This window comes from Montipora capricornis, chromosome 2, assembly GCF_036669925.1.
Source record: "Montipora capricornis isolate CH-2021 chromosome 2, ASM3666992v2, whole genome shotgun sequence".
Classification (NCBI taxonomy): domain Eukaryota; kingdom Metazoa; phylum Cnidaria; class Anthozoa; order Scleractinia; family Acroporidae; genus Montipora; species Montipora capricornis.
Genome location: NC_090884.1, coordinates 37,534,910 through 37,558,909, shown reverse-complemented (window position 1 = coordinate 37,558,909; position 24,000 = coordinate 37,534,910). Strand labels below are relative to the sequence as shown.

General features: G+C 39.5%; 1 protein-coding gene across 1 annotated transcript in view; it reads left to right on the top strand.

Moving 5' to 3' along the window:
• LOC138020581 (DNA repair protein RAD50-like) overlaps positions 1–24,000 on the top strand; it is a 75,787-nt gene that overhangs the window by 17,353 nt on the left and 34,434 nt on the right. The window contains exons 13-28 of the mRNA XM_068867544.1: positions 2–79; positions 6,291–6,367; positions 7,092–7,193; positions 7,662–7,731; positions 8,679–8,779; positions 9,359–9,463; positions 9,798–9,899; positions 10,809–11,020; positions 11,889–12,071; positions 12,672–12,797; positions 13,304–13,448; positions 14,117–14,230; positions 14,996–15,091; positions 16,947–17,094; positions 18,227–18,284; positions 18,561–18,666. Coding sequence (XP_068723645.1) covers positions 2–79; positions 6,291–6,367; positions 7,092–7,193; positions 7,662–7,731; positions 8,679–8,779; positions 9,359–9,463; positions 9,798–9,899; positions 10,809–11,020; positions 11,889–12,071; positions 12,672–12,797; positions 13,304–13,448; positions 14,117–14,230; positions 14,996–15,091; positions 16,947–17,094; positions 18,227–18,284; positions 18,561–18,666 — 1,823 coding nt within the window. The remainder of the gene's footprint in view (position 1; positions 80–6,290; positions 6,368–7,091; positions 7,194–7,661; positions 7,732–8,678; positions 8,780–9,358; positions 9,464–9,797; positions 9,900–10,808; positions 11,021–11,888; positions 12,072–12,671; positions 12,798–13,303; positions 13,449–14,116; positions 14,231–14,995; positions 15,092–16,946; positions 17,095–18,226; positions 18,285–18,560; positions 18,667–24,000) is intronic.

The window sequence follows — 24,000 nt, the reverse complement described above, 5'->3', positions numbered from 1 at the left end:
GAATCCTTGTCTACGGAAAGAAGACAACTCTTGAAAGTAGAAGCTGATCTTAAGGAAAAGATCATCAACCTCTTCAACGGTACGTGCACTTGTGCTTTTACATCAGAAGAAGCAGTCTTTACTTTAGGTGGATTTTTTTATCCGAAAGAAGAGTTGAAGCTGTCCCCGGCCTGATCATCGCTGTATCATATCATTGCCCCTTCTTTCTTTGGTAAAATGTCGTGACACTGATATAGAACATTTTCAGAGCTTTTCTGCAACAATTGTGACTGCTGGTACAGTTTGTTTTTGAACTGGTACAAAATAGTTTGAATTGGTACAATTTTAATTGTACTGGTTTATTTTTATCAACTGTCCAAAAAAGGGATTTTCCTTTTTTGGGGGCTTAGTTAAAAAACAGGGGCTTGGTTTTTTCGGGGGTCTCAAAAAGAATGCGATATTTCTTTCTTCTGTTCTACTTCTCCTACCCCACCCTGATCTTCCTCATTGCCTCTATCCTACCCCACCCTTTTTTCGCAGTTCTAACCCTCCCCCCCCCCCCCCCCATCCTTACCTTCCAGTCCCCTCCTTGAATACCCTTATGCCTACTTGGTAAAGTGTAGGGCATGGAGCTCCCGGTGTTGTGTTCAGGCCTCATTTCATTCGCTCAGGTCCTCGGAGAGATCGCTAATGGACTGATAGCGGCTGCCAGCAGCGCCTATATATGCTGATGTCCGATCTCACCCATAGATCACGTGCTTGTAAAGCGCATTTGAATACGCCACTAGGCAATTCGCTATATAAATTCATTACCATTACCAACGTTCACCCCAGGCCACTCTCGGTCCAAACTTGTGGTAAATATATCAGTGATAAAATGGCAGACTCACGCCTATGCAATAGCGTAATGAAATATGATTTTCACAACAAGGCCAAACAGTTCTTGAAAGAAAAAGCAGAGAAGAAACTCTGCCTTTCAGGAAAGGAGGATCGATCGGAGCCGAAACAAGTAACAAAATGGGAACATCAGGTGATAATTCAAAAGACATGGGCTTGCAGCGGAGGCAAATTCTTCACAGGAAACAGCAAGAAAGTAATGTCAAAACGGAACTGTTTCAAATCTTTTCCCACGTACACAGTCGAATTTCTCAGAGAGGAAACAAGTATGAAAAAGTGGCTTCAAGAAATTATGCATAAATCATCCAGAAAGTTGTTAACACACTTGTCAAACTGTGCTTATTCCATGCGTAGAAAATGGCCACTAGTGAATGGCAGCTCCAACATTCCTCTCTTTGATAGAGATCGACTGAATGGTAAAAGGTAACGGATTGTACCCCAACAGTACTTGCTTTTACGAAAAGTAACTGATATTGGAAAACCATTCATCTCGACTAGTGACCAAGTTTAGAAAAATCCAATAACTTATATCTCCTCCAAGATTAAATGTGTGCAATGCTACTAACGTTACTTTCGATTATTCCAAAAATAAATTTTGTAAACAGGCTATTTTGCAAAATGAATAATTTAATTTCAAGATAAACAGACCTTTTTGCAGATACGGCGGCCATTTTGATTTCTATTGTTTCGAAAGACATGGGATACTCATGGGGGAAATTAATATGTATTTGCCCCCTGGGCATCCCATAATAGCTATTTGAAACAATAGAAAGCAAAATGGCCGCCGTATCTGCAAAAAGGTCCATATAACAATTATTTCATGAGCCCGAGTTTGATATGAAGTGATAAAATAACCAACGAGCGCGTAGCGCGAGTTGGTTATAATCACTTCATATCCAACAAGGGCGAATGGAATAATTGTTTTTTGTAAATTCTCAAACCGGGTTTTGCCGCCGATTTTTATTTCCACAATTTTACAAAGCGTCCGGAAAGAGCATCTTGGCGCAATATTTTCCATACGACGTAAAACTTCGACTATTTGCTCATAGTCGGAGTTTTTTAGCCAATCAACGAGATGCTTCTGTGAAGCATACACTGGGTTGCCTGTGGCACATGTTACAGGAAATCAGAAGGCACAACTGCTTTTCACCACAAGTTTAAGCGTGCCCTCTAAGCATCTGACAGCTGCAATAGTTCGCTGAAATTAAACCCTATTCGGCGGGGTTAGTATCTGGAAGCCCCTCAAAACAGAGGCATTGGACCGAAAATTCCATTTTAATGCTAACAAATGCGGACCAAGCAAGGAACTGATTTTGTTAGCTTGCTTTATGCGAAACAAATATTGATGCAAAAGTAAATAAATAGTGGTACAAAGTTTTTGGGAAGAGCAGAAGGAAGTTTTCTGGACGGTCGATCGAGAATAAAATATTTTGCCATCACCAACAACATTTATGACACGAAAACAACATTAATTTTTAACCCCGAATATAAAAAGTTACGATCACCGACAAACATTCTGGCAGATTTTTGCTATTGTACTTTTGGCTGCACAAGTAAAAGCGCAAAATCGAAAGTTACATCGGATTCAGAGGGCGCCGTGATGAAGTTACCGCGGTGTGTTTACTCGCGAAACAGTGTCAAATCATCATTTGACACAGATACCGGGTTTTTGTTTTTGTAAGTTTTTTTTTTCTTTCAAGTGTTATAAAGTTTGACAAGAAATGTGCGAATTCAACACAAAGATCACAATCGCCCAATTCTTCAGGTTGACAGTCAAAACTTTACTCTCCAAGACGAGGTTATTTATCGCCAGGTAATTCCATCGTTTTGGGGATAGCAGCTACTTTATTATTCATCAGTGACAGATTTTTTTTGCCGATTTTGGGGGTCATTTTGTTGAAACTCAAGCAAGCTTCCAACAGACCTGTTTATTTTCGTTACACTATAGATCGTTTTCACTGTCACGCAATAAAAAAATAAATCGAAAACCATCCAGTGGAAAAAGTCAAGAATTCGTGATGTTGTAGAAGATAAATGAAGACGACACTTCTCCAAGTTTTAGGCCTGTGCGTTTCCCCAAACTCCAGATATTCGTCGAAATGTTTCGCAGAAATTTACAGAGTCCAGTATGAAAACGCCATGTTGGTGCACATCTTTTGTGCACCAATATGGCGGCCGGAAAATAGTGTCAACACCTGTTACTTACTTTGGCTATCTAGGCGAGTGATCATCTCTACTGAACAGGCAGCTATTTACCTAAGCACTTTTCCGAATGCTTTAAATTCTAAAAAGGCTCAAAACCATGAGATAAATATACATTTCTCAATAAACTTGATTGTCGCCTCGTGTCACGCACCGCTATAACTCAGAAATTCAAAATGCTCTGGTTTCCAAACGAAGCACGCTATTAAAATTGCAAATGGATACAAATTTACCGCCTCTTATGCCTGATGAGGATAAGAACTTTCGTGGCTCTTTAGTTTTGGATTTTAGAAAATGATGACGTCACGTGAAAACAATCTATACCACAAAAATGCTCCCGTATCACATTTCAACACACGTATGCAAATTTGTTAAGCTCTAAAATTACTCAACATGATATTAAAGTTCACAAAGGTTGGAAATATCTCGGCAAAATCCTTTTCCAGCGAAAAATTAATCAAAACAAACAACATATTTACAATTAGAGGCAAAAATACCTTCCTATTTCAATTGCGTGCGTGCAAACAAGAGATGCAATTAAATAAATTTTTGACAGTTCACGTCAAAACCCTTTTCCACTCGGAACGCTGACCGTAAATAATGCAGCACAAAAGCGACAACAACTTTCATTCAAATAATTCTTCCTTGTCACATTTCCAAATATTTTACACCTTTGCAGAGTTGAGTACAAAATACCGGTAAATGTAAATTGTCAGACAACTAAGATGCGACTTGAGTAAACACTGTGATGCATTCTTGAAGGCGTTCGATTCCTTCAATGTTAATTTGTTAAATCATAGTTAGTAACTATGGTTAAATCCATAAAAAAATTGCTATTTGATTTCCGTGTTTTATATAATACCAAGTTAGTAAAATATTAGAAACAAAGCTCACTTGATATCCAAAGGCGAAATATGAAATTGTTGTCGAAGACCATTACTCGTCTCTTCAAATCCAGATATTTATTTTTCAGCGCTGTCTTGCTCATCCAATCGACGATCCATTCTTGAGCTTCATGAGGGTATATTTTGTTTAAAGATCCACTAAAACGCCATTCACGTCAATGACTTATTAGTGAAATTTCCAATTGTTATACCGGAAGACTGTGCAGAGTTGAGAACAGGTAAATACAAATCTGACAAATAGCGAGACAACTGAGATAACAGATCCACTATATGGATTCCTTCTCTGTCTTTGTTGAGCCCATACTGAGTTACCAGAGAACTGTTCATTTGGTTTGAGTGTTGTACAAAACACCACACTTAGCAAAATTTTAGGAAGACAGCTCACTTTGATTACGGCTCGACGGGCGACAGATTGTTGTCGAAGTCCATTACTCGTCCCTCCTAACATTCGACCACCTGTCTTGTTCAGTATCCAATTCGCTTGCCATTATTGAGCTTCATAAGGGTACATTTTGTTCAAAGATCCACTAAAACGCCATTCGCGTTACATGACTTTCGACGCCATTGCCGGTTAAGTTAATCGTTCTACCGTGTCCACCAGAGAAATCTACGCATTTCCCACTACCCTCTCGATCCTAAGAAAATACGCGTAGAAGGCTCTATGCACAAAGACACCACCTAGCAGGGGAGTGACAGGCATGACTTTTCCCGACACGGAAAAAAATAAAAAAAAAAAGAAAACGAAAAATAAAAAAACGACGAAATTAAAGACAGATTCCGACTGGGTTTGGCAACCCAGTAAAAAGCTAGAAATGCAATAGTCGGAGCTGAAAATTTACTAATGAAGTTTATTAATATCGTAACAGTACAAAGTAATGATAATATTGTTACTTTCCGGTAGTTGTATACTGCTTGTTACTTGAAAATCGAGAGACAAATTTTGTAGTAAACAAGTTAGTAGTCCTACTATGTGAAAGACGAAAAAGAGTTTCAGTCACTCTAAGGAAGGGCTAACGCTCAAAACGTCAGAGTGACGACAATGTGCGAGCCAGCGAGCCATGCCAGTCATGGGAGCCAATAGGGTGAGCTATGCGAGTCAACATGCAAGTCACACTGTTATTGAAAGCTAACCATTATAAAGTGGGTGCTGAGACTTAAAAACTGTTTATCAACGCTATTTGAAGTGGGTGCTTAGACTTAATGCAAAATTTGCATGGAACGCAGATTGTTCAGCCCCAAAACGTCAGCGTTAATTTTTTTTTTTTCCAATGGTCAGTTTGCCATATCAACTCTTTTGATAAACGCTTTTCTTTATTTCACTTTGCCACTGATACAGCACGACAGCTCCTTTACAACCTAACCCCTTTACCCTACATGTGAAAGAGTGCTTCACTTCCAATAACCATGAACCAATATTCTTAACCCAATGACCAAGGCAACGCGCGGGCTGTTTTAGACTAAACATTTCAAATAAGTTACTCAACTCACTACAGTGCATACCACTCCTTTACCTAGAATGCAGTGTCTGACACTTGCAGACTGTAGACTGATCCTAACTCACATGTAGTTATTGAAAGCTATCCATTTTAAAATGGGTGCATAGACTTAAATGCTGTTTATCAGCGCTAATCAAATGGGTGCTTGTACTTAAATACTGTTTGTCAGTGCTATTTGTAGACAGTCTGCAGTATGTCACCTGCAGTTGCCATACACATTCCTCCTGGAATCCTAACTGTTAATGAGACGGTGCATAAACCTAATGACTAATTAATTGAAATCTTAACCCTAATTCCTTAAATTCGGGCAGTTATCTTAACCTTACATGAAAGCTAACCATTCTAGAACAAGTGTTTAGGCTTAAATTGTGTAAATTAGTGCTTAACACCACTCATGATATTCTTGGTCAAACCAGACTGTTCAGTATTTCCAACAGGTCTTGCTATTTCTGTCCTGCTCTGAATGCTCAGCAAACATTTCAGTAACCTCTTGAACTAAGTAAATGAATGGCAAACAGCTGTTATCAATGAATTGTGTTCTTTGTGTTCAACAAACATTAAACTATTTTCACTGTTTTTGCATCAGTACAATTAAAATTGTACCAGTTCAAACTATTTTGTACCGGTTCAAAAACAAATTGTTCGAAAGACAAAATTGAACTACAACATATATATATGTCATATTATAGATTGCGATGCTTTTCTTATGTACTGTTACATGGATGTCATGTTTCTGTGCTCACCGGTTTGAAAACAAGTGCACCAGAAGAAAATGCCCAATCACTTGAATTACCAATTGTTCCATTCCTAGGGCCTGTGGAGGAACTGCACAAAATATATTCAGATTTTCAGAAAAGAGTTATGGAAAAGGAAAACACCTTGAGAGACGTAAGACATATACTGATTTGCTTATACATGTAATAATGATTATGATGATACGAAAATTATAAAACACCATTTCTCTGAGTTCAACAATGGCATTGTTACAATTGGCTACATTGAGGTTGCGCGGGAGACAGGGTCAAGAGCCCTGTTGAATTGCATTGTGGGGCTGTTTTGGGGGACTCATTTTCATCATTGCGTGCGAGCTACCGAGGGGGGTCTGGGGGCATGTCCCCAGGGAATTTTAAAAATAAAACACTCAAACTCTGTTTCCTGTGTTTCTGGAACCCAAGAATCAATTTCTTAGGCAAGGCTGGAGTTCACGCAAATTCTCTTTAAAAAAAAAAGTAAGTAAAAATAATATATGAGAATAAAAAATAAAACAAACTCCTCAAATATTGGCATCAAGGTAGCGGAAATGGAATGGGAAACGACCGGACGAAACGTCCGGCCTCAAACGAAAACCCTGACAAATCACGCAATCCTTTTAATGAAAGGTCGGAAAGAGAGTTCAAATCCGTAAAGATCTCTTTTAAATTGATTGTGTCCTATCTGAGCTGGGAGTAGCTTGTGAGTGATATTTTATTGGCAGCAGGTCTTAATTTTGAGAAGCTTTGCAAGGTTCTCGCGTGATTAGAGACAAGTAGGAGGTAGTCTGGTACAAAATTCCCATGTTTTTCACGGTAAATAGTTAGGGCAGTCTTTTCATTTTTCTTATCGTTATTTCTAGGATGAGTGCATAATCCATAAGCTAGGCGAAGATCAGCAAAAATTGACCGCTGAAGAGAACCAACTTCACGTGGAAGGAGGAAGACTTGAACAACAAGCTCATGTAAGACTAGAACGCTGCAGCGCAAATCAGGGAATAAGTCCTACTTTTCAAGAACAATAAAAGTTGACTTTGGTTCATAATTTCTTATTTTGATAGTTTTCCCAAAGTAATATTTTAAGCTTCAGTTGGATGTTTGCACTTCGTGATAATTTTAAGCCTGAAAAAATTAATCGCGACATTAACTGTGTCCAGGGAGCGAGCAGTGTTGGGGCAGTGTTGATAGCACTTTCCTTTCACAAATTTGGCCCGGGTTTCATATTCAGACTTGGTGCCATATGTGGGTCGGGTTTTGTTGTTTCTCTACTCAGCTGCAAGAGGGTTTTCTCCGGGTATTCCGGTTTTCCTTTCTTCTAAAAGAACGATATTTGATTTTATTCTATGCACATTGACCTCAAGTAGAGAGCTAGAAGACTTGACACTTAATAAAAGTTTAGTTTAAAAGGTTTTTCCCTCTAAATATTTCTTTAGAGGCACAAACAGAACGTTTCTGATAGAGACAATGCTGTTATAGATCTGGCAACGGAGCATAACTTCAAAGGTATGGAAATGTACTGTCACTCCGAATAAAGCATGAAACGATTTGTAGAGAGTTGATTTAATGCAAGATTCAACAGAAACCAAATTATAACTTATATAATTATTGGTAACGACTATTTATATGATACTACTTTTCTCTCATCGCGCACACACAGCACCACAATTTCGTTCTAAACGCTTCCCCAGGGAGCCTAGACGAAAATTTGGGAATGATGGAAGGGCAGTACAATATTGCTTCAGCGAATTTAATTCCTTGATTTAAAATCATATTCCTTTTTTGTACATTTTTTATGACATTTATCTTACACTTCAACGCTTATTACATCACGAAGACAATAGGCCATTTCCGAGTTCAAGTCTGCCTCCTCTTCAAAGCGAGTCTACGTGCGAAGTTTTTGTAATGGTAATTAGTTCCACTTTACATATGAATGGAAACTAATTTTCATAACAAAACTTCGCACTTAGACTCGCTTTGAAGATGAGGCAGGCAAGAACTCGGAAATGGCCTATTTGCTATCACTTACCCAAACACAAGACACACTACAAAGGAACCACCGTACAATAAAATACTACACACGCACACACACACACACATAGTTATTAAATTAACTAAATTGGCTTTAATGTATTACTCTAAGTTATATACTTTAAAACAACATAATGTTATGACCCTACAACAAGACTACCGGTATATGAAGAGGGGGCAAAATTAGGGGAAAATAAAAATAAAAATCGGTTCATATAAATGAATTTCTTACAGGGAAGGCGTTGTAGACCATTTGTTATTATGCACTGAAAGCTTATTTCTATCTAATCCAGTTTTTCGCTCTGTTAGAAGCATGAAGCGACCCCTTCGTGGTTAAGATGCCAACGCGGTGTATTCGGATAAAAAAGATACGATTTTCGTATAGAAGGCGAGATAATTAAGTTATAATGTTAAATTCTTAGGCTACGAAAAAGGCCCTTTCTCAAAAGACAGTGTGGATCAGTTCTTGGAGGAAATGAAGAGGAAATATCAAAACATCATTGAGGACACAAAGCGTAAGAGGGTAAGTGTAATTGTTCGATCAAAATAATGACATTGTCGAGTGTGGCAAATGAGGTACATCTACCATCATGGATAATATAGTGGAACCCCGCTATAAGGAAGTGCCACGGTACCGAAAAATTGTTCGTTATAGCGGGGTTCGGTTCCACATATTTTACTGTAATTCTGCCGGGCTTTCAGATGTTGTTCGTTATAACGGGGTTCCACTGTAATAGGCGAAAACACTTACGAGAAAACACAAATATAACTTTTTTTTTTAGTTTTTTTAATTTTGCTGGAAAAAGAAAGGTGTTCCGCACTCTTCCATTGTGATCATGAACGAAATTGAGGGAAACTCCCAGCCAGCCAACTTTGTGTCATGCACTGTTTCCCGGCCAGCAAAGAGCCTCGTGAATCTAAACCGTTGGCCATGCAAACCGGTCAACGCAGGGTTTTTTTTTTCCTTAACATGCAGTACATTGAAACAGCGGTAAGCTTCTCGTGAACGGGTTCTCCTCCCAGTTTCTGTTTTCATCCAGCCAGCACGGATTAAAATGTAAAAATACTTAAAATTGTGTCGTTTGGTTGACTTTATCAACAGGAAGTCTTCGAAAAAAAGTCGAATGAACTGCAGAAAAAGATTGACGATATGAAGAAGAACCAAGCACAGGGCGAGGAAACTATTCGCCTCAAAAAAAACTTCATGGTAATACGGCTGAACATTTTTGTGATGATTGTACTAAAGGACTGTTTGTTGTTCAAGTGAAATGTTTTTAAAGCGACTAAAATATTTTCTGGGATGAATTTTTCAGTACAATTATTGCTTGTCTTTAGTCCTGTTTCACTGCGTGTTTCGTTCGTCACGCTCTGGACTGAATAAAGACAGCAGAGGAAAGTGGAAATATCGGAGAAGGAGGGAACGCTTTAAGTGGGAGCTTCTGTAAAGCGTCACAAATAGTATGAAGTGTCATGCATTTGCAACTTCATTTGAATCTTTGTGCGATCTTAGTAGACTGTGATTTAATCTTGGTCTTTTACAGAGAGAAAACCAGCAGAAGTTGAGGCAGATTGGGCTCGACTTGAAAAGTGTGGATGCTTCAGCTAACAGCCTTAAAACCCTCGAGGGTGACCTACAAAGAGCGGTAGGTGTTCCGTGGAAACAAACACCTTTAACTTTTCAAGCAAAAAGGGACCATTGTAAAACCACCTTGCGCTTGTGCATGTTTTCTGATCTGTGTGAAAACATCTCTTTCATAAAATCGAAAACACACTGTGTATGGATGAAGGACGAGACGTTTTATGCATGGGAAGGAGGTTTTGAATTCATTGTTATGCGCCGATCAACTCGAAACTTCAACACCCCTCCCCCCTCCCCCCTTCCCGGGCAAAGCCCGGGTATTTGAACTTTTGAAGATTGGATCATTCAAATTCCCGCCCCCTCGGGCCAAAATGGTGTTCAAATGCCCCACCCTATCGTCGGATTTGTTTGTCATACCCTACTAAAGAACACTCGTCGTCGGCTCCTGCCCTCTTTAATAAAGACCTTTCTAAGACCTTTCTTGTAAGCCAATCGCTCACAAATGCTACATCTCTTCCTTTAAACTCTTCCATCTCGTCCAAACACGCGTTTTATAGGTGTTAGCGACTTCGGCGCCCAAAAAAAAAAAATCATTTGAAACCTGACACTTCCGGTTAAATTTTCCTCACCCCACGCAGGCAAAGGTCAAATTCCCCACCCCCCGGGCACAGAGGGGGGTGTTGAAGTTTCGATTTGATCGGCGCATTATTATAAGAAACTTGTAACTTTCTTTTTAAATGGAATCGATGAAAGGAAATGCTTTTGATTGATTGATCTGAAGATTGATCAGACTGGTGGAGGGATAATCGATCATGCAAGATCAGTATCTAAAAACAACTTCAAACGTTAACGTGTACTCTCTTAAAAGCTCTCTGAACGTGGAAGTCCTGAGCACGAGAGCGTGTACATCATGATGAAGCCGTCTAAACCGAAACAATCATAGCATAATTATCACACTTTTTAATCTTACTAGGAAAGAGAACTTAAAATGGCTCACGACAGTGGAAATGTGAGCGAGTTGGGAAGAGAAATTGGCGAACTTCAGTCCGAGAAACGTCAAGTTGACAACGGACTACGTCAGTTAAGGGAAGAGCAGCAAGCTATGCATATGCAGTCCAAAACACAAGCTGAACTGGACATGATGACCAAAGAGAAGAGTAACAAGGAAGAAGCCATCCAACAAATGTAAGGGCGATGTAGTCGAATCCGGGATAAATTGATGATCCCTTGCTGTCTCGAGGAAAAAGATCTGCTTTGAGTACATTCTCTTGTTTAGCATTGGGAATTCAAAGTACGGCGGTTTCGCACAAGTGCAGGCATTGTCTGCGCAATTCAGTTGACGTCATTGCAAATAAGTAACAATGGCGGGAATGACGGATCGGATTTTGCATGGCCAGGTATTTGGGCCTAATCTACAGATTTCATGGAATGATCTTTGTTGGGACCATATGTATGGCCACCGTTGCCACCAACTTGGACAACGTGGACAACTTTCAGACAAAACGAAGTAGGTTCAAGTGCATGTCAGTTGCGAGATAACACAGACATTTTACAATTGGTACAGCTAAAGTACAAAAGGTTCAACAGTCTTTGCTGGAATAGTTTAGGATAAACGTAAACAATCCAACCAAAGCGAACACGGAATACCGAGGAATAGTGTCGAAACGGGATATGAATTCGTAAAACGGTGATGTAACCAAAAAAAAAAAAATAATAAACAGTACAAAATTAAGAAGCCAAACTGAAAGGAGCCGAGGCAACTTCACTTTTAAACTGGACAACTGCATTGTGCGGACGGTTCTTTTGGAGTTTTTCGAACCGTCTGACAAACCAAATTTCTTTCAAGCTCTTTTCTACTGAAACGGAGATTCCGCAGCTATTGATGGTGGCAGGTAATCGTATCCATTTATGACATGCTTGTTGTTCAGCAACGAGTCCTGCCTGTAACGATTTTTTTCAGTCGCATATTAGCAATGGCGGATTCTCTCACGCAAGACCTCGCAAGTGTTCGTGTTTGCAATCGTATCAGTTCAATTTTTTTTTCTTTATTTAGCATGGAACGCCATGAAGAAGACCTGAAGACTACACTCGGTACACGAGGTACAACAGAGAGTCTTCACACAAGACTGAAGGAGCACTTGAAAGAGAAGGAAAGGGAGCTAAAAGAAACTACTAAGAATCTGCAGAAACTGAAGGAACAGTTATCATCCAAACAAACGCGCAAACGGATGATCGTGTAAGCTTAATAGGCTTGCAAATCTTACGATTACGCGCCGTCTTAAGACAACTTTTTTCATCTGCATTTTACATGGCTCGCACGGGACTGGAATATTCCTTGAAAAGGGGCTGGGTTCTGTCCTTGAAAATAGTGTTCTCCTGGAAAAGTCCTTGAATTGAAATAAATTGCCCCGGAATTCTATTGAGAAGTCCTTGATTTGGTGCAAATAACGCAGAACAGTTTTCTTGACCTCATCAAATAAAAAGCTTTAAAACATTGCATTTATCATCCCCAAGAAGTGCCGTCAAGGTACCCTAACCGGGTCATTGTACCTCAGCATTGGTTTTAAACGTCAGGACATTTACTTATTCAAAGTGCTTCAGCAACCAGGCCTAAAATATTGTATATGCCCCCAGACCTCTTAGCAGACAAAACAATGAATATATAACATTTAATGGAAGTAGCCTTCTGTATCAATATCACCGTTAATTTAACTCTTTAGTCTTTAAGTTAGTTTTTATCCTATATTAAACACAATTTAATGACGTTTGAATTTATCAGCGACTTAGAGGGTATTACCTGCTGGTTTAATGTTTTTATTTTCTTCGTTGTCAACAGAGACAGCTTAACAGACAAAGAGAATCGAGTCCAGGAACACAAACGACAAATTTCGGAGGCGTGTGGCGAGAATGACTATAACACCACAAAAGAACTCATTAAGAACAACATTGACTCACTGCAAGAGTAAGTGATCCAGCAGTTACGGGAGTAAGTGCTGTTTTAGTGATTTGATTCCGAATCAGTGGCAGAGAACTTTATTTGCGGGAGGCAATCTTCTTTTCATGGAAGAAAGAGGATTGGGTGAGACCTTATAGTCCTTTATAAGGGGGCAGGGCTGATAATACTGCCTTGCCTTTGAGTTCTTCGTCACGATTTTTTGTATTCACATCGGCCAGTGTCAAAAAGGTAACGGTGGTGAGACAATGAAAAGAAAATTAAAATTCGCAGTTTTGTGCTCCCGTTTTCCTTGTGATTTGATCATTGCATGATGCACAGATGCTGAGAACATGAAATTCGTGTACCGAAATTTATCTCATTAAACTGTATTGTTCAGTAGCCATTTCCTTGATGCAGTTGTAGTGGATCGTCAGGTCCCTAGTGTTGGTAGAACTCTGGTTATAGCACTGTTCCATCGCATTTTCCTGTCCATTTGCTCAATGTTATTTGTATGACATTCGTTGCTCTTTCAGTGAACGAGGTATCATTGGGTCTTTGGAAAAAATTTATTCCAAGTTTGTGTCGAAGCTGGAGAGCAGTGATGTACATAGCAGCGGATGTCCTCTGTGTCATCGAACATTCAATAACAACAGAGAGATTGACGAACTCGCAACAGAGGTAGAGATCAGGGGTCTGTTTCTCGAACGTTCGAAAAGCCACTTCCAAAACTGCCTTCTGCTTGTTTTGATAGGCTGGTTTTGATACCAGCACAACTTAGGCCTCGCGTTTGTCGAACAAATATCAAACGATTCACCATACTTTACCAAGGGCCATAAATATGGAATGCTTTACTACCCTCAGTTAATGTCTTCTCCCAGTTTATCTTCTTTCAAAGGAGAGTCTCTTATTTTTTTTCAATAATTAACGAAATACGCAAAACTCGAAAATAAAACAAATAACCAAATTGACAAGTAATTAAGGGTATGATATGTCTGAATCTGTCATGCAAGTACAGTCTCGCGAAATCAATTTAATTTTCATGTATCAACAAAGGGGTTTTTAGGATAAGCCCTAAGGTTTTTTTGACGTCTTTTGACTGATTGTAAATATGCGGTGAAATGAACATTGATTTAATTTGATTTGATGTGATTTGGTTGAAAAAGCAAAATACAACTGGAGTTTTGTCTGGGCAGTTTTTTTCCTAATTAACAATGACAGCAACAGCGACAGGGACAAGAAATAATTTAATTTTGTAGCCATTGCTTAATGCCAATTCCTAGTTTCCTCTTAGATCAACAGTGTGTTTGTAAAAGAACCTGAACTCTCTTCTTTGTTTTGTCTCACAGCTGAGGAACAAAATTCGAACTCTCCCTGATCGCCGTGTGGCGAATGAAAGAAGCCTGAATCAAGAGCAAAATCGCTATGATCACATTCTTCAACTTGCTCCGGCTAAGGAAACTGTGAGTGTATATAGAATCAGATTTTGACCTATGTCATCAATATGGCATTTATCAAGGCATCATTAAAGATGCATTTAAGTAAAAGTAGTTTTAATTATTTTAGAACTTCGTCAAGAAGAATATCTTCGCGTTGGCTCTGCTGGCACAAGGAGCAAGCGCGGTTTGATCTTTTCACTGAGTTCTGCGCGGCATGTATCTTCACTTGGTTATCCTCAGTTATCGAATCTCTTGGGACGTAAGACCAGTTTCGGCGCTGGCTCTGTTGTGTCGAAAGGCATTAATCGCGCAACGGGTTACTTGAACATCGGGCTGTCATGCGGGAGGTCGTGGGTTCGAACCCGGCCGGCTCAACACTTAGGATCTTAAAATAAGTGAGGAGAAAGTGCTGCCTTTGTAATCTCATCTGCGAATTGTTAGATTTACAAGTCTTCTTGGATGAGGACTGTGAACCGTAGACCCCGTCTCAAAATATCTTATATTTTAATAAGTTCCCTGTGGGGACGTTAAAGAACCCACACACTGGATGAGGATCCCGGTGTTGTGGCTGTCCTATTCTCTCCAGCAGAAGTGGCCGGCTTGGCGATAAGGTGTCTAACAAGGCTCATGGTGTATGAGGCCAACTAAGAAGAAACAACCATAAGTCAAAATGGGACTTTGCCGAGTGCTGGAACATGTGTTTGTAGATGTTGATAATCTACCCAATGATTGCGTAAAGATCGCCTTATTTGTTTGTATGAACGATAGAAATTTCATCTCTTTTTTTAGCTGGAATCTCTAGAGAACAAGGAGATTCCTGACATAAAATCCAAGTTGGATGAGATAAAGGCTGAAGAGCAAAGAATTCAAGATGAGATCACCGAAGTATGTGAATTCAAGTTCAATTTTTTCTCTTTTGCACAAAGTGCAATTAACAGAATTTTCAGACCCTCCCAGTTATTATTTTTTTAGTTTTGGACTTATGTCCCCCGTGCGTTTTTTATCGTTCAGGTTATGCACATGTTAACGTAGAAGTCGTGCATAGGTTGGCGCAAAGGGCATTTTAGAAAAACGGTCTAAGAAAAAGGCAACTTTCAAGGAATGATAAAGGATTTGTAGGCTGTAGGTTGTAAGCTTCCGTCATGTGCGATTATAGGCTCTGTAATAAAAGTCTGAATAATGAAAAAGCCCGTGTCTGTTGGCAATCTATCCGTAATACTTCCTAAGGCTCTGTTATGTAGATCTGTTGATTTTTATATCCTTTAATGTGCCCCTGTGATCAAATAATCAATTCTTATTTTTCTTTGGATTTCAAAACTATGTCAACTAAACACTAAGCGACCAAAGTTTTAAGCCTGGATTTCAAAAAGACACCCGTTTATGTTAACTGGAATTTTCCTTTTTAATGGTCCGCCATCACTAACTTTAAGATCTTGAGAGAGCTGGATCGAGGAGAAAATGACGTCAAAGACTCAATAGTTTAAGAATGCAATGCGTGTGTACGCCGTAGAATTAATATGCAGCACGGGTATTTTGGGCTCTCAGACTTTTAAACTCGCGTTTTCCGTATATATAATAAGCTGCATTCACACGCTGAAATTTTAAGCTAGTGAGCCTTTGATGTTACAACCCTCTGAGGTTCAATGGGTCAGTTTTGAAAGTGAGTAATGGCGGACCGTGAAATCCAAAACTCACACTGTTTCAAAGTGAATGGCCTTTGGGTAAAAATCAAAGCTAAAATTTTTGCCAGTCATGTGTTTAGCAAACACACTTTCAAAATCTGAAGGAAAAAAGGGAGTTTTTTAACGGGGCACTTTAAAGGACAATAAGGGTGAAGTGCTGCTCTTACGTACATGGACAATTTAAGCGATTCTCGCTTGTAGATACCTGAAACATTCAGGTGGCTTCGAGGGGATTCGAACCAGGAGTCCATGAGCAGGAGCGAACAACAGCCTTATATTCCTCAGTGTCACGGCGTTTTCACAAATTAATTTATCTTTTAGATTGAATTTTCCCATGACCTCTGCGATGCCGGTGCAATTTTCTACCAACTTGAGTTATGAGGACCAGGTCGGGGAGGAGTTCATGACCCGCAACCTGTAAATCCGATATCTTCTCTTGAAAGTCGTCTTTCTTATTGGACAGTCTTTATGCTGCCCTTTTTGCTCCCCACTGAGTGCCTTTTGTAGCTCAGGTTTTAGAGAATTGCACCGACAACGTAGAGGTCATGGCTTCGAATTCCGATGAAGCCACCTGAAATTTTCAGCTGTCTGTATAAGATGCAATTTCTTAAATTTGTTAGGAATAAGTGGGAGGATCAGTTCGCCCTAAGCGTCCGTCTATAACCGCTCTTACTTGTTAGTGAGCGTTGAACTCCGTTTACTACATTACATAGAGCGGTTTTCAATTGAGTGTCGAAAGTAATTAGCGAATTCCTTTGGTTTTGCATTACTTCACGCAGTGATTGGTTCAAAGTTCTCGCGCCATTTTCTCAACCAATCAGAAGTGAAACCAAAACCAATCGTGGCTCGCGCATGCACATTTTCCCGTGCTTTGTGTCGGCTACGTGCAATTACTTCGAGTTTTGATTGGTTTATTGGATTGTCTCCGTCTTTTTTGATTGGCCAAAGTAATTACTTTGGTTGTAGTTTTACGACACTCATTTGAAAACCGCTTTATTTAGACAAAGACGTTATTGTCATTAGATGCGTGTTCATTGTAAATAGTTGCTTCATTTCAGCTGGAAGATGTCCTGAGCATTACTGAAAGCGAGGAGCAAAGTGCAAGACAAATGGAACCAGACATTCGCATGTTGGACAAGTACAAAGCAGAGTTAAGGGAAATTGACAGAAGGATATCTTTACTTCAGTCCAAGCTTCATGGAGTCGGTTAGCCGTAGCTTTTTCTCCTATTATAGGTTTATTAATCTCGGTTTGACTTAAGAGTTGAGACTTTTTTGTTTGCTCTTTTAAGACCCCTTGTTTTTCCTAATGTGGGTTTAAAATTTTGTAATACCGACGGATACAATTCTACAGGTTGACAGAAGTTTTTGTAATAGCTGCGCGGTAACCACCCCCTGGTTTCGTTTTCGAGCTTTTTTGGGTATGAGGAAGAGTAGAAGCCGTTGGTTAATTAGCATTCACATTCAATACGTGAACTTTAAGGACGGTGCCTACTATTGCTATTGCACGTACGTTCCGCGCATCTCGCGAGATACTCAGGTTTCCTATGGGTGGTGCTTACTAAGGGTGCGTTCGATTGACAGTAATCCGGAATAGGAATACATGGAATATAAGTTAGAAATCCTTCGCTTTTACGGAGGTTCACATTAAAATTGTCAAACATCTGCTGAAATGCTATTTTAAATATATTTTTATCATCCTTGCTGCTGTGAAACGCGCCAAACATATCGTTTTAATCATCACTCCACGTACTCTTATTCCGGAATAGGGTCAATCGAACGCGCCCTTAGGGTTTGTTCGATTGACCCTATTCCGGAATAATAATACGTAGAGTGATGTTTTAAAACTGTTTGTCTGGCGTTTTGAAGCAACAAGGATAATAAAGATATGTTTAAAAGAGCATTTTAGCAGGTGTTTGACAATTTTTTATGTGAATGTACGTAAAAACGAAGGATTTCTAACATCTATTCCTATTCCGGAATACGGTCGAACGCGCCCAAATACAGCTTTGTTTTTCTTGGTTTAAAACAATGCGGAGAAAGCAGTTCTTAGCACGTGCATTTGGTATTTAAAAGGAAATTGGGTGTAACCTTGCATTTAAAGAGACAAGTAAGCTTCAATTTGGAAAAGAATGCCATACGTTGCTTTGTATTTCAAAGCTCTTTTACAGAAATTGCTGATTAATTGTCTTTAAAAAATGCGTGGTTATCCCCCAATTTTCTTTTTGGATTTCATTAACACTTCTTAAGATCTGCTTTTCCCGCATATTCATAAACCGCACAAAAATACCGTTGAATTAGTAGGCACCGTCTTTAAATAAGATGTCTCTTTTCCACAGTCCCTGGGCGTACAATGCAATCTATATCTAGTGAGATCACTGAGAGACAAGATAAATCGTAAGTACTCACAATAGCTAAGCATTCTTTGAACACCCACTGATTAGGGTATTTTCAGATCAAGTTGGTGTTAACCTCGTCCCCAGGCTCTTCTCGGCTTTCAACATGGTCGTGTTTAAAGCCGATAAGACCCTGGGGATGAGGGTGAGTTAGTGTGCTCAGGTACAAAAGTTTAAATTTTTGCAGCAAACCTTCCCCAATCTCTTCTCATCTTTTTCTCAAATGAATTTTGTTTTTTTTTTGTCGTGAAATAGTTTGCTTGGATTATCTTTGCAGTGATACCCTAAACACCAATATTGACCGAAAGCGAACCCAGTTGAGTCGGCTTCAGCAACAACTCAGTGAACTGGAGACAAACGTGCATGACCTCAAGTCAAAGAAGGTGGGCAAAAGATTGAGGTCCGAATATCTTGTATTTCTTGCTCTCAAAAACGTGTTTCCCCTATTATGTTGCGCCTACCATCTCAGCCCGGGTCTAGGACAGACATGCAGTAAGTGTCTTAGAGAGAAGTAGTACCTTTTTTTAGCAAATGTTTCCAAACATAAAGTCAGGGGAAAATGTAAAACAAAATCTATTAAATAAGTGTAACTGAAATATTGAAGAGATTTTTTTTTCGATGGTGACTCGGGGGTACTCGAAAAAAAATCCGAGTGCTCCTTTGCGGGAGTCGAACCTACGACGACCGTCCGATTACGATTTCGGATGCTCGACAGCTGAGCTATACACTGTAGAAGACTCGTGGGAGCTAGGCCGTTCATGTTCACGGCAATTGTGCCACCGTACTGCTGGGATCTAAAGTAATGTTGAAACGGAGCATATTCGCGATTGCAATGAATTTCTTTAAAATTCAAGAGACTTGTTTCATCGATTGACTTTTAGCCGTTAAAAGTAATCACGAGGAAAGCTGAGTCTGAGAGCCGCAAGATGATGATATTTTATCAGTCCTTTCACGGGAACAAATGAGCCCAGAATATAGGCCATTTTCGAAATATCAATATTCAGCTTGATAGCGATGCAGAGAGGACAAAAACAATAGAAATACGTTGGAATGAATGTGAAACATATCGACATATCATCCACTTTCCTTTGTCTTTGTCCTCTAAACCTCTCTTTCAAGCTGAATTTTAATATATCGAAAGTGGCCTCTTGGTCCCAACTGAGTGGCTTCAAAGCTCAGTACGTAGAGCATTGCACGGGCATCGCAGAGGTCATGGATTCGCGAATCCCTTTGAAGCCACATGAAGTTTTCAGGTGTCTGAAAGAGACAATTCAATTGTCCAGGTTAGTGCGAGGATCACTGCTATCTTTCGTAAGTGCGAATGGTTATCCATCGAAGCAAGGTAATGTGCTCAAGGCAAGCTGAAGTGCATTTAACTAAAAGTGATGTGTTTGTTCGGTCACCGATTTTAAACCCATTTAGGGAGTTGACTATGCTATTTTTGTATTAACAAGCATCTTTTGGATAAAATAAAATTGAATAAAATAATGATTGAGTTTTAAATATATGGAGAAGCTTAAAATGCGAATGGCATCCCTGAGGAGATGCCACTGAGATCAAAGTTCAGTTAAATGGGTGGAAACTAGAGATAACGTGATGTAGTCGGATCCAGTTTTCCACTAGGATACCTCCAATAAAAGCGATTTATAAAATTATTTATAATCATGTGATAAAAAGAAAAAAAGTATGCCTATAAGAAGCTAAAAAGATCTTGTAGCCTGTTTAAACAACAAAGAAAACAATAAAATGGAAACTAGATATTTTTCGACAAGGACGCATCGCATTTAGCTAATAAGTAATTAACATGTTCACTTTCAATTCCCAGAATCCATTAGGCGAATCAGGTTTAGATAACTTAACTTTGAAATAATCAAGACCAGCCTTAAAGACTTTGATTCTTAGTGAACATTTTAATTAAAAATGCTTTGTAGACTGAAAGTTGCTGAGATGGTGAAAGAACTTGAAATTTGAAATTTGATAATCTAATTTGGTAGCTAACTAAAACCAAGGCCAACTAGCACCAGAAAGGTCACGAAATTACCTTTAAATAATTTTCCGGGAAAAGTGTTGTGATTTTGATCCAAGCCAAAAAAAATTCGCGGGAAAATCTGGAGGTAAGCATTAACATCGCTCACGCAAATGAAGCTACCTGGTGCTATCAAGTGACGTGCTCATAATTTGTTTTCTCTCTTTGTACATCGCCCGCGCACGATACAGAATTATTTGACAAACGTATTAAACCTTGAGAATTACCAGGACTCTTCTTGAGTGAAAAATAAAAAACAAATCCAAGAGAGGAACTCTGCATTGACCTTGATTTTCAAACAGATCACCTACTGCCGGATTCCATCGCGACTCTTTGCACACTTTACTACTTCTCGCTCATTATTTCGTTTTTTCTTTTTTTCCCTATAAATGCATCCATTCTTCCTTCGAAATTCACTCAGTTTTTGCAACTGTTACAGTAGCCACATGCAGTGTCGGCAGTGTTTATCCTTAATTGCAATGCTCTTCGTGCATTCCAAGCATTCATTGTCAAAGCCATTACAAAAACATGCCAACAATCACACAGACATTTACCCGTAAGCACATGTCCCCCGAGAAACCTATTTTTAATCATGGTAGCACTTTAAAGAATGACGCGAAGTGACTTTAAGATTAGCAGTTTGATGAGTTGTATTTTTCCAAAACAAAATGTGACCTTAATTCACGAAGCCGTTGAGGATTTCATTTTGGTTAGTCTCGATTAACTCACCACGCATTCGACATTGATCAAGACAAGTTCAGTAACCGAAAGAGTTGATCATATTAAGTTCAGCAACCCAAAAATTTATTTTACGAAAGTAGATTTTACTTACTTTTCACCATTTCATTGTTACATGATATTTTACTACTAATGATTTTTGGAAACAAGAAAAGTCTTATTAGTCTATGGTCTAAACGATGTCTGATCTTCGAAAGGAGTCGCTAAATAGATTGCTTTTTGGCCTTAGGGCCTAGCTGGCTGTCTAGCAAAGCCATTTTTGCCACAATAATTTCGACTTCCATTTTGGTTACCGATAAGTCTCATTACAACGTAACCTCGAGGTAATATTATTTTTTGCGTTTATTGTGTTTATTTAGTCCAGCGTGCCTTTAATTTGCGCATCATCCCGTTAACGAGGTAGTGTGGCCCAGTGGTTAGGGCGCTTGCCTTGAGATCCGGATATCCCAGGTTCAAGATCCGTTCTACTTACTCGTTGAATTTGTTCCTGGTAGTCCTTGGTTCAACTTCCCAGCCGCAGTTGTAAATAGCCAACTAGTTTGCCTCCGGCCAGTTGGGATTCTTAGCAGTTGTTGTTGTGTTCTGTCGTTTCGTTGATTGTGTTTCATTGGCCCTGAAAAGCCCCTATGGGGAGCGGTCAATTAAGTAAATTTAATTTTATTTATTTATTGTCACTTTAGATCCAATGAAAGCGAAGACCGTGTAACAACTACGGAAAGCAACACCTGCCAACCTCCACGCTTCCTAATATTCTCTTCGTTTTTTTTTTTTACCCTTGTCTCTTCAACTCACTGGACAGCACTGAATGACAATGACAAACGTTACAGAAGAGTGGATCGCTTCTTCCTCATTTGATGCCTTATTTTGCAAAGAGGAATTAACCAGAGGTCTAAACGGCCATTTGATCCTCTTTGTGGTGCTTAATGTTTTCTTTTCTGTGACTGCATTTCTTGGGAACGCAGCCATCTTAGTCGCGCTCCACATGGAGTCATCTATGTATCCCGCGACAAAAGTCTTACTTCGTTGTTTGGCGATCAGCGACCTCTTCGTAGGACTTGTGACAGAACCTACAAGAGTGACCCATTTCTTGTCCGTAATGCTCAAACATGAGAAAATTTGCCAGTACACGACCGTTTTAGGTTATGTATTTGGCTATTCTTTGTCGGCCGTTTCGTTGTTGACAGTGACGGCAGTAAGCCTGGACAGACTACTGGCGTTGTTGTTGGGTCTGAGGTACAGACAAGTTGTAACGTCGAAGCGATCTTTCTTGGCCGCGGCTGTGATATGGATCGTGCCCATTGTATCCACCGCTATGTATTTTTGGAACAGCAGGGTAACCTATTGGTTTGGTTACGTTGTGATTTTACTGTGCATCGTGATCACGGCATACTCCTACACAAAGATCTTTGTCACTCTTCGGCAGCATCAAATTCAGCCTCATTACAATGTACGTCCACATCAAGAGATCCACACAGCTCCTCTAAACATTGCGAGATACAAGAAAGCAGTGTCAAGTTCTTTGTGGGTGCAAGTAACATTAGGTGCTTGCTACTTGCCATTTGCTCTTATTGATGCGTTCTTCACTCAGCGAGAAGTCTCTCAATCACTTTACGTAGCCAGGGCATTGGCAATAACTTTGGTTTACATTAATTCGTCATTAAACCCAATTCTTTATTGCTGGAAGATCGCGGGGGTTAGACGAGCGGTGAAAGAACTAATCGGTAGACTTTTCATTTGTTATGGTGGTTAGTTTTTGGGATGTAAATTCGAAGCTGAGCCATTAAGTGTATCTGCTTTCTGTTCAGGTTCAGTAGATCGAAAGTTATCCTTTACATTTCTTAATTAACAATTGCTTTGCGCATTTAGTTGTGAGTGAATCGTGTTCTGATGTACACCGGTAGTTTGGATAACGATATAACGACAGAGGGATGTAATTAAATAGATTGAGGCATATTTCATTTGTCTATGGCATCAGCATGCTAAACAAGATTATGATTATGGACTAGATAAACCAGAGATACATATTGTTGTATACGTTATAACTGCAGCCAACCTGGTGAACTTGGCGATTAATGTTTGCTGTGATATTTACAGACTCTTTCATCTTCTGTCACAGAAGCAATACTGAATTTTGCACCTGCGTACACAAGTCATTAAGTCGATTTTTCTCCTTTAGAAAGTACACAAGAACTTTCTTAAAGGTGACAGCTTTTATTTTTAGCTTGTATCCTGTTAAGCTTGAGTTATTTCAATACTAGTTTTCAACCTTTTGTATTTTATGTAGTTCGTTGTTGTGTCAAAGAAAGAGGGTTGTCCAATACACACGAACTGAGTCGGGTCGACTTTTTGGTGAAGACGACCCGTCAAGCGGAAGTCGGGTCGTGGTTTTTTTGCGGAAGTAAAGTAACAGGAAGTTGCTATTTGAAAGATGGTTCGAGGAACTTTTTGAAAATGTTGACGGGTCGTAAGGAGCCGTCTAGTTCGTGGCTAGCCGTCATTTGAAAAAGTCGACCCGACTATTAGAAATGTCAGGTGGTGAGGCACTTAGAAAAAAATCGTGTATTTGTGAAGATAGTGGAGGCGGTGAGGCCGGCTGAAAATGTTGACGGTTCGTGACGACCCGTCTAGTTCGTGACCAGCATATTGTGAGGGTAAAAATTTCGCTACTACGAATAAAACATTCACAACATTTGTTGTGAGTGCTATTGTGGACGACGATTATAGTATTTCATGCATGTATCAGTATTTTAGCCGCCACTCTATGAGAATGAAGCATACAATATTTCTAAGCAGCGTATTGTCAGGGCACTAATTTCGCTACGAACGAACCATTGACCATTTTGGATGCTCTTATTGCGGCGATTTTCGGTGCGCTTGAATGTTTTGAGGAAGCGTACGACGATTTCACCACGCTTTAAAACGAAGCATTCAATATTTCGGAGCGCTATTAGCC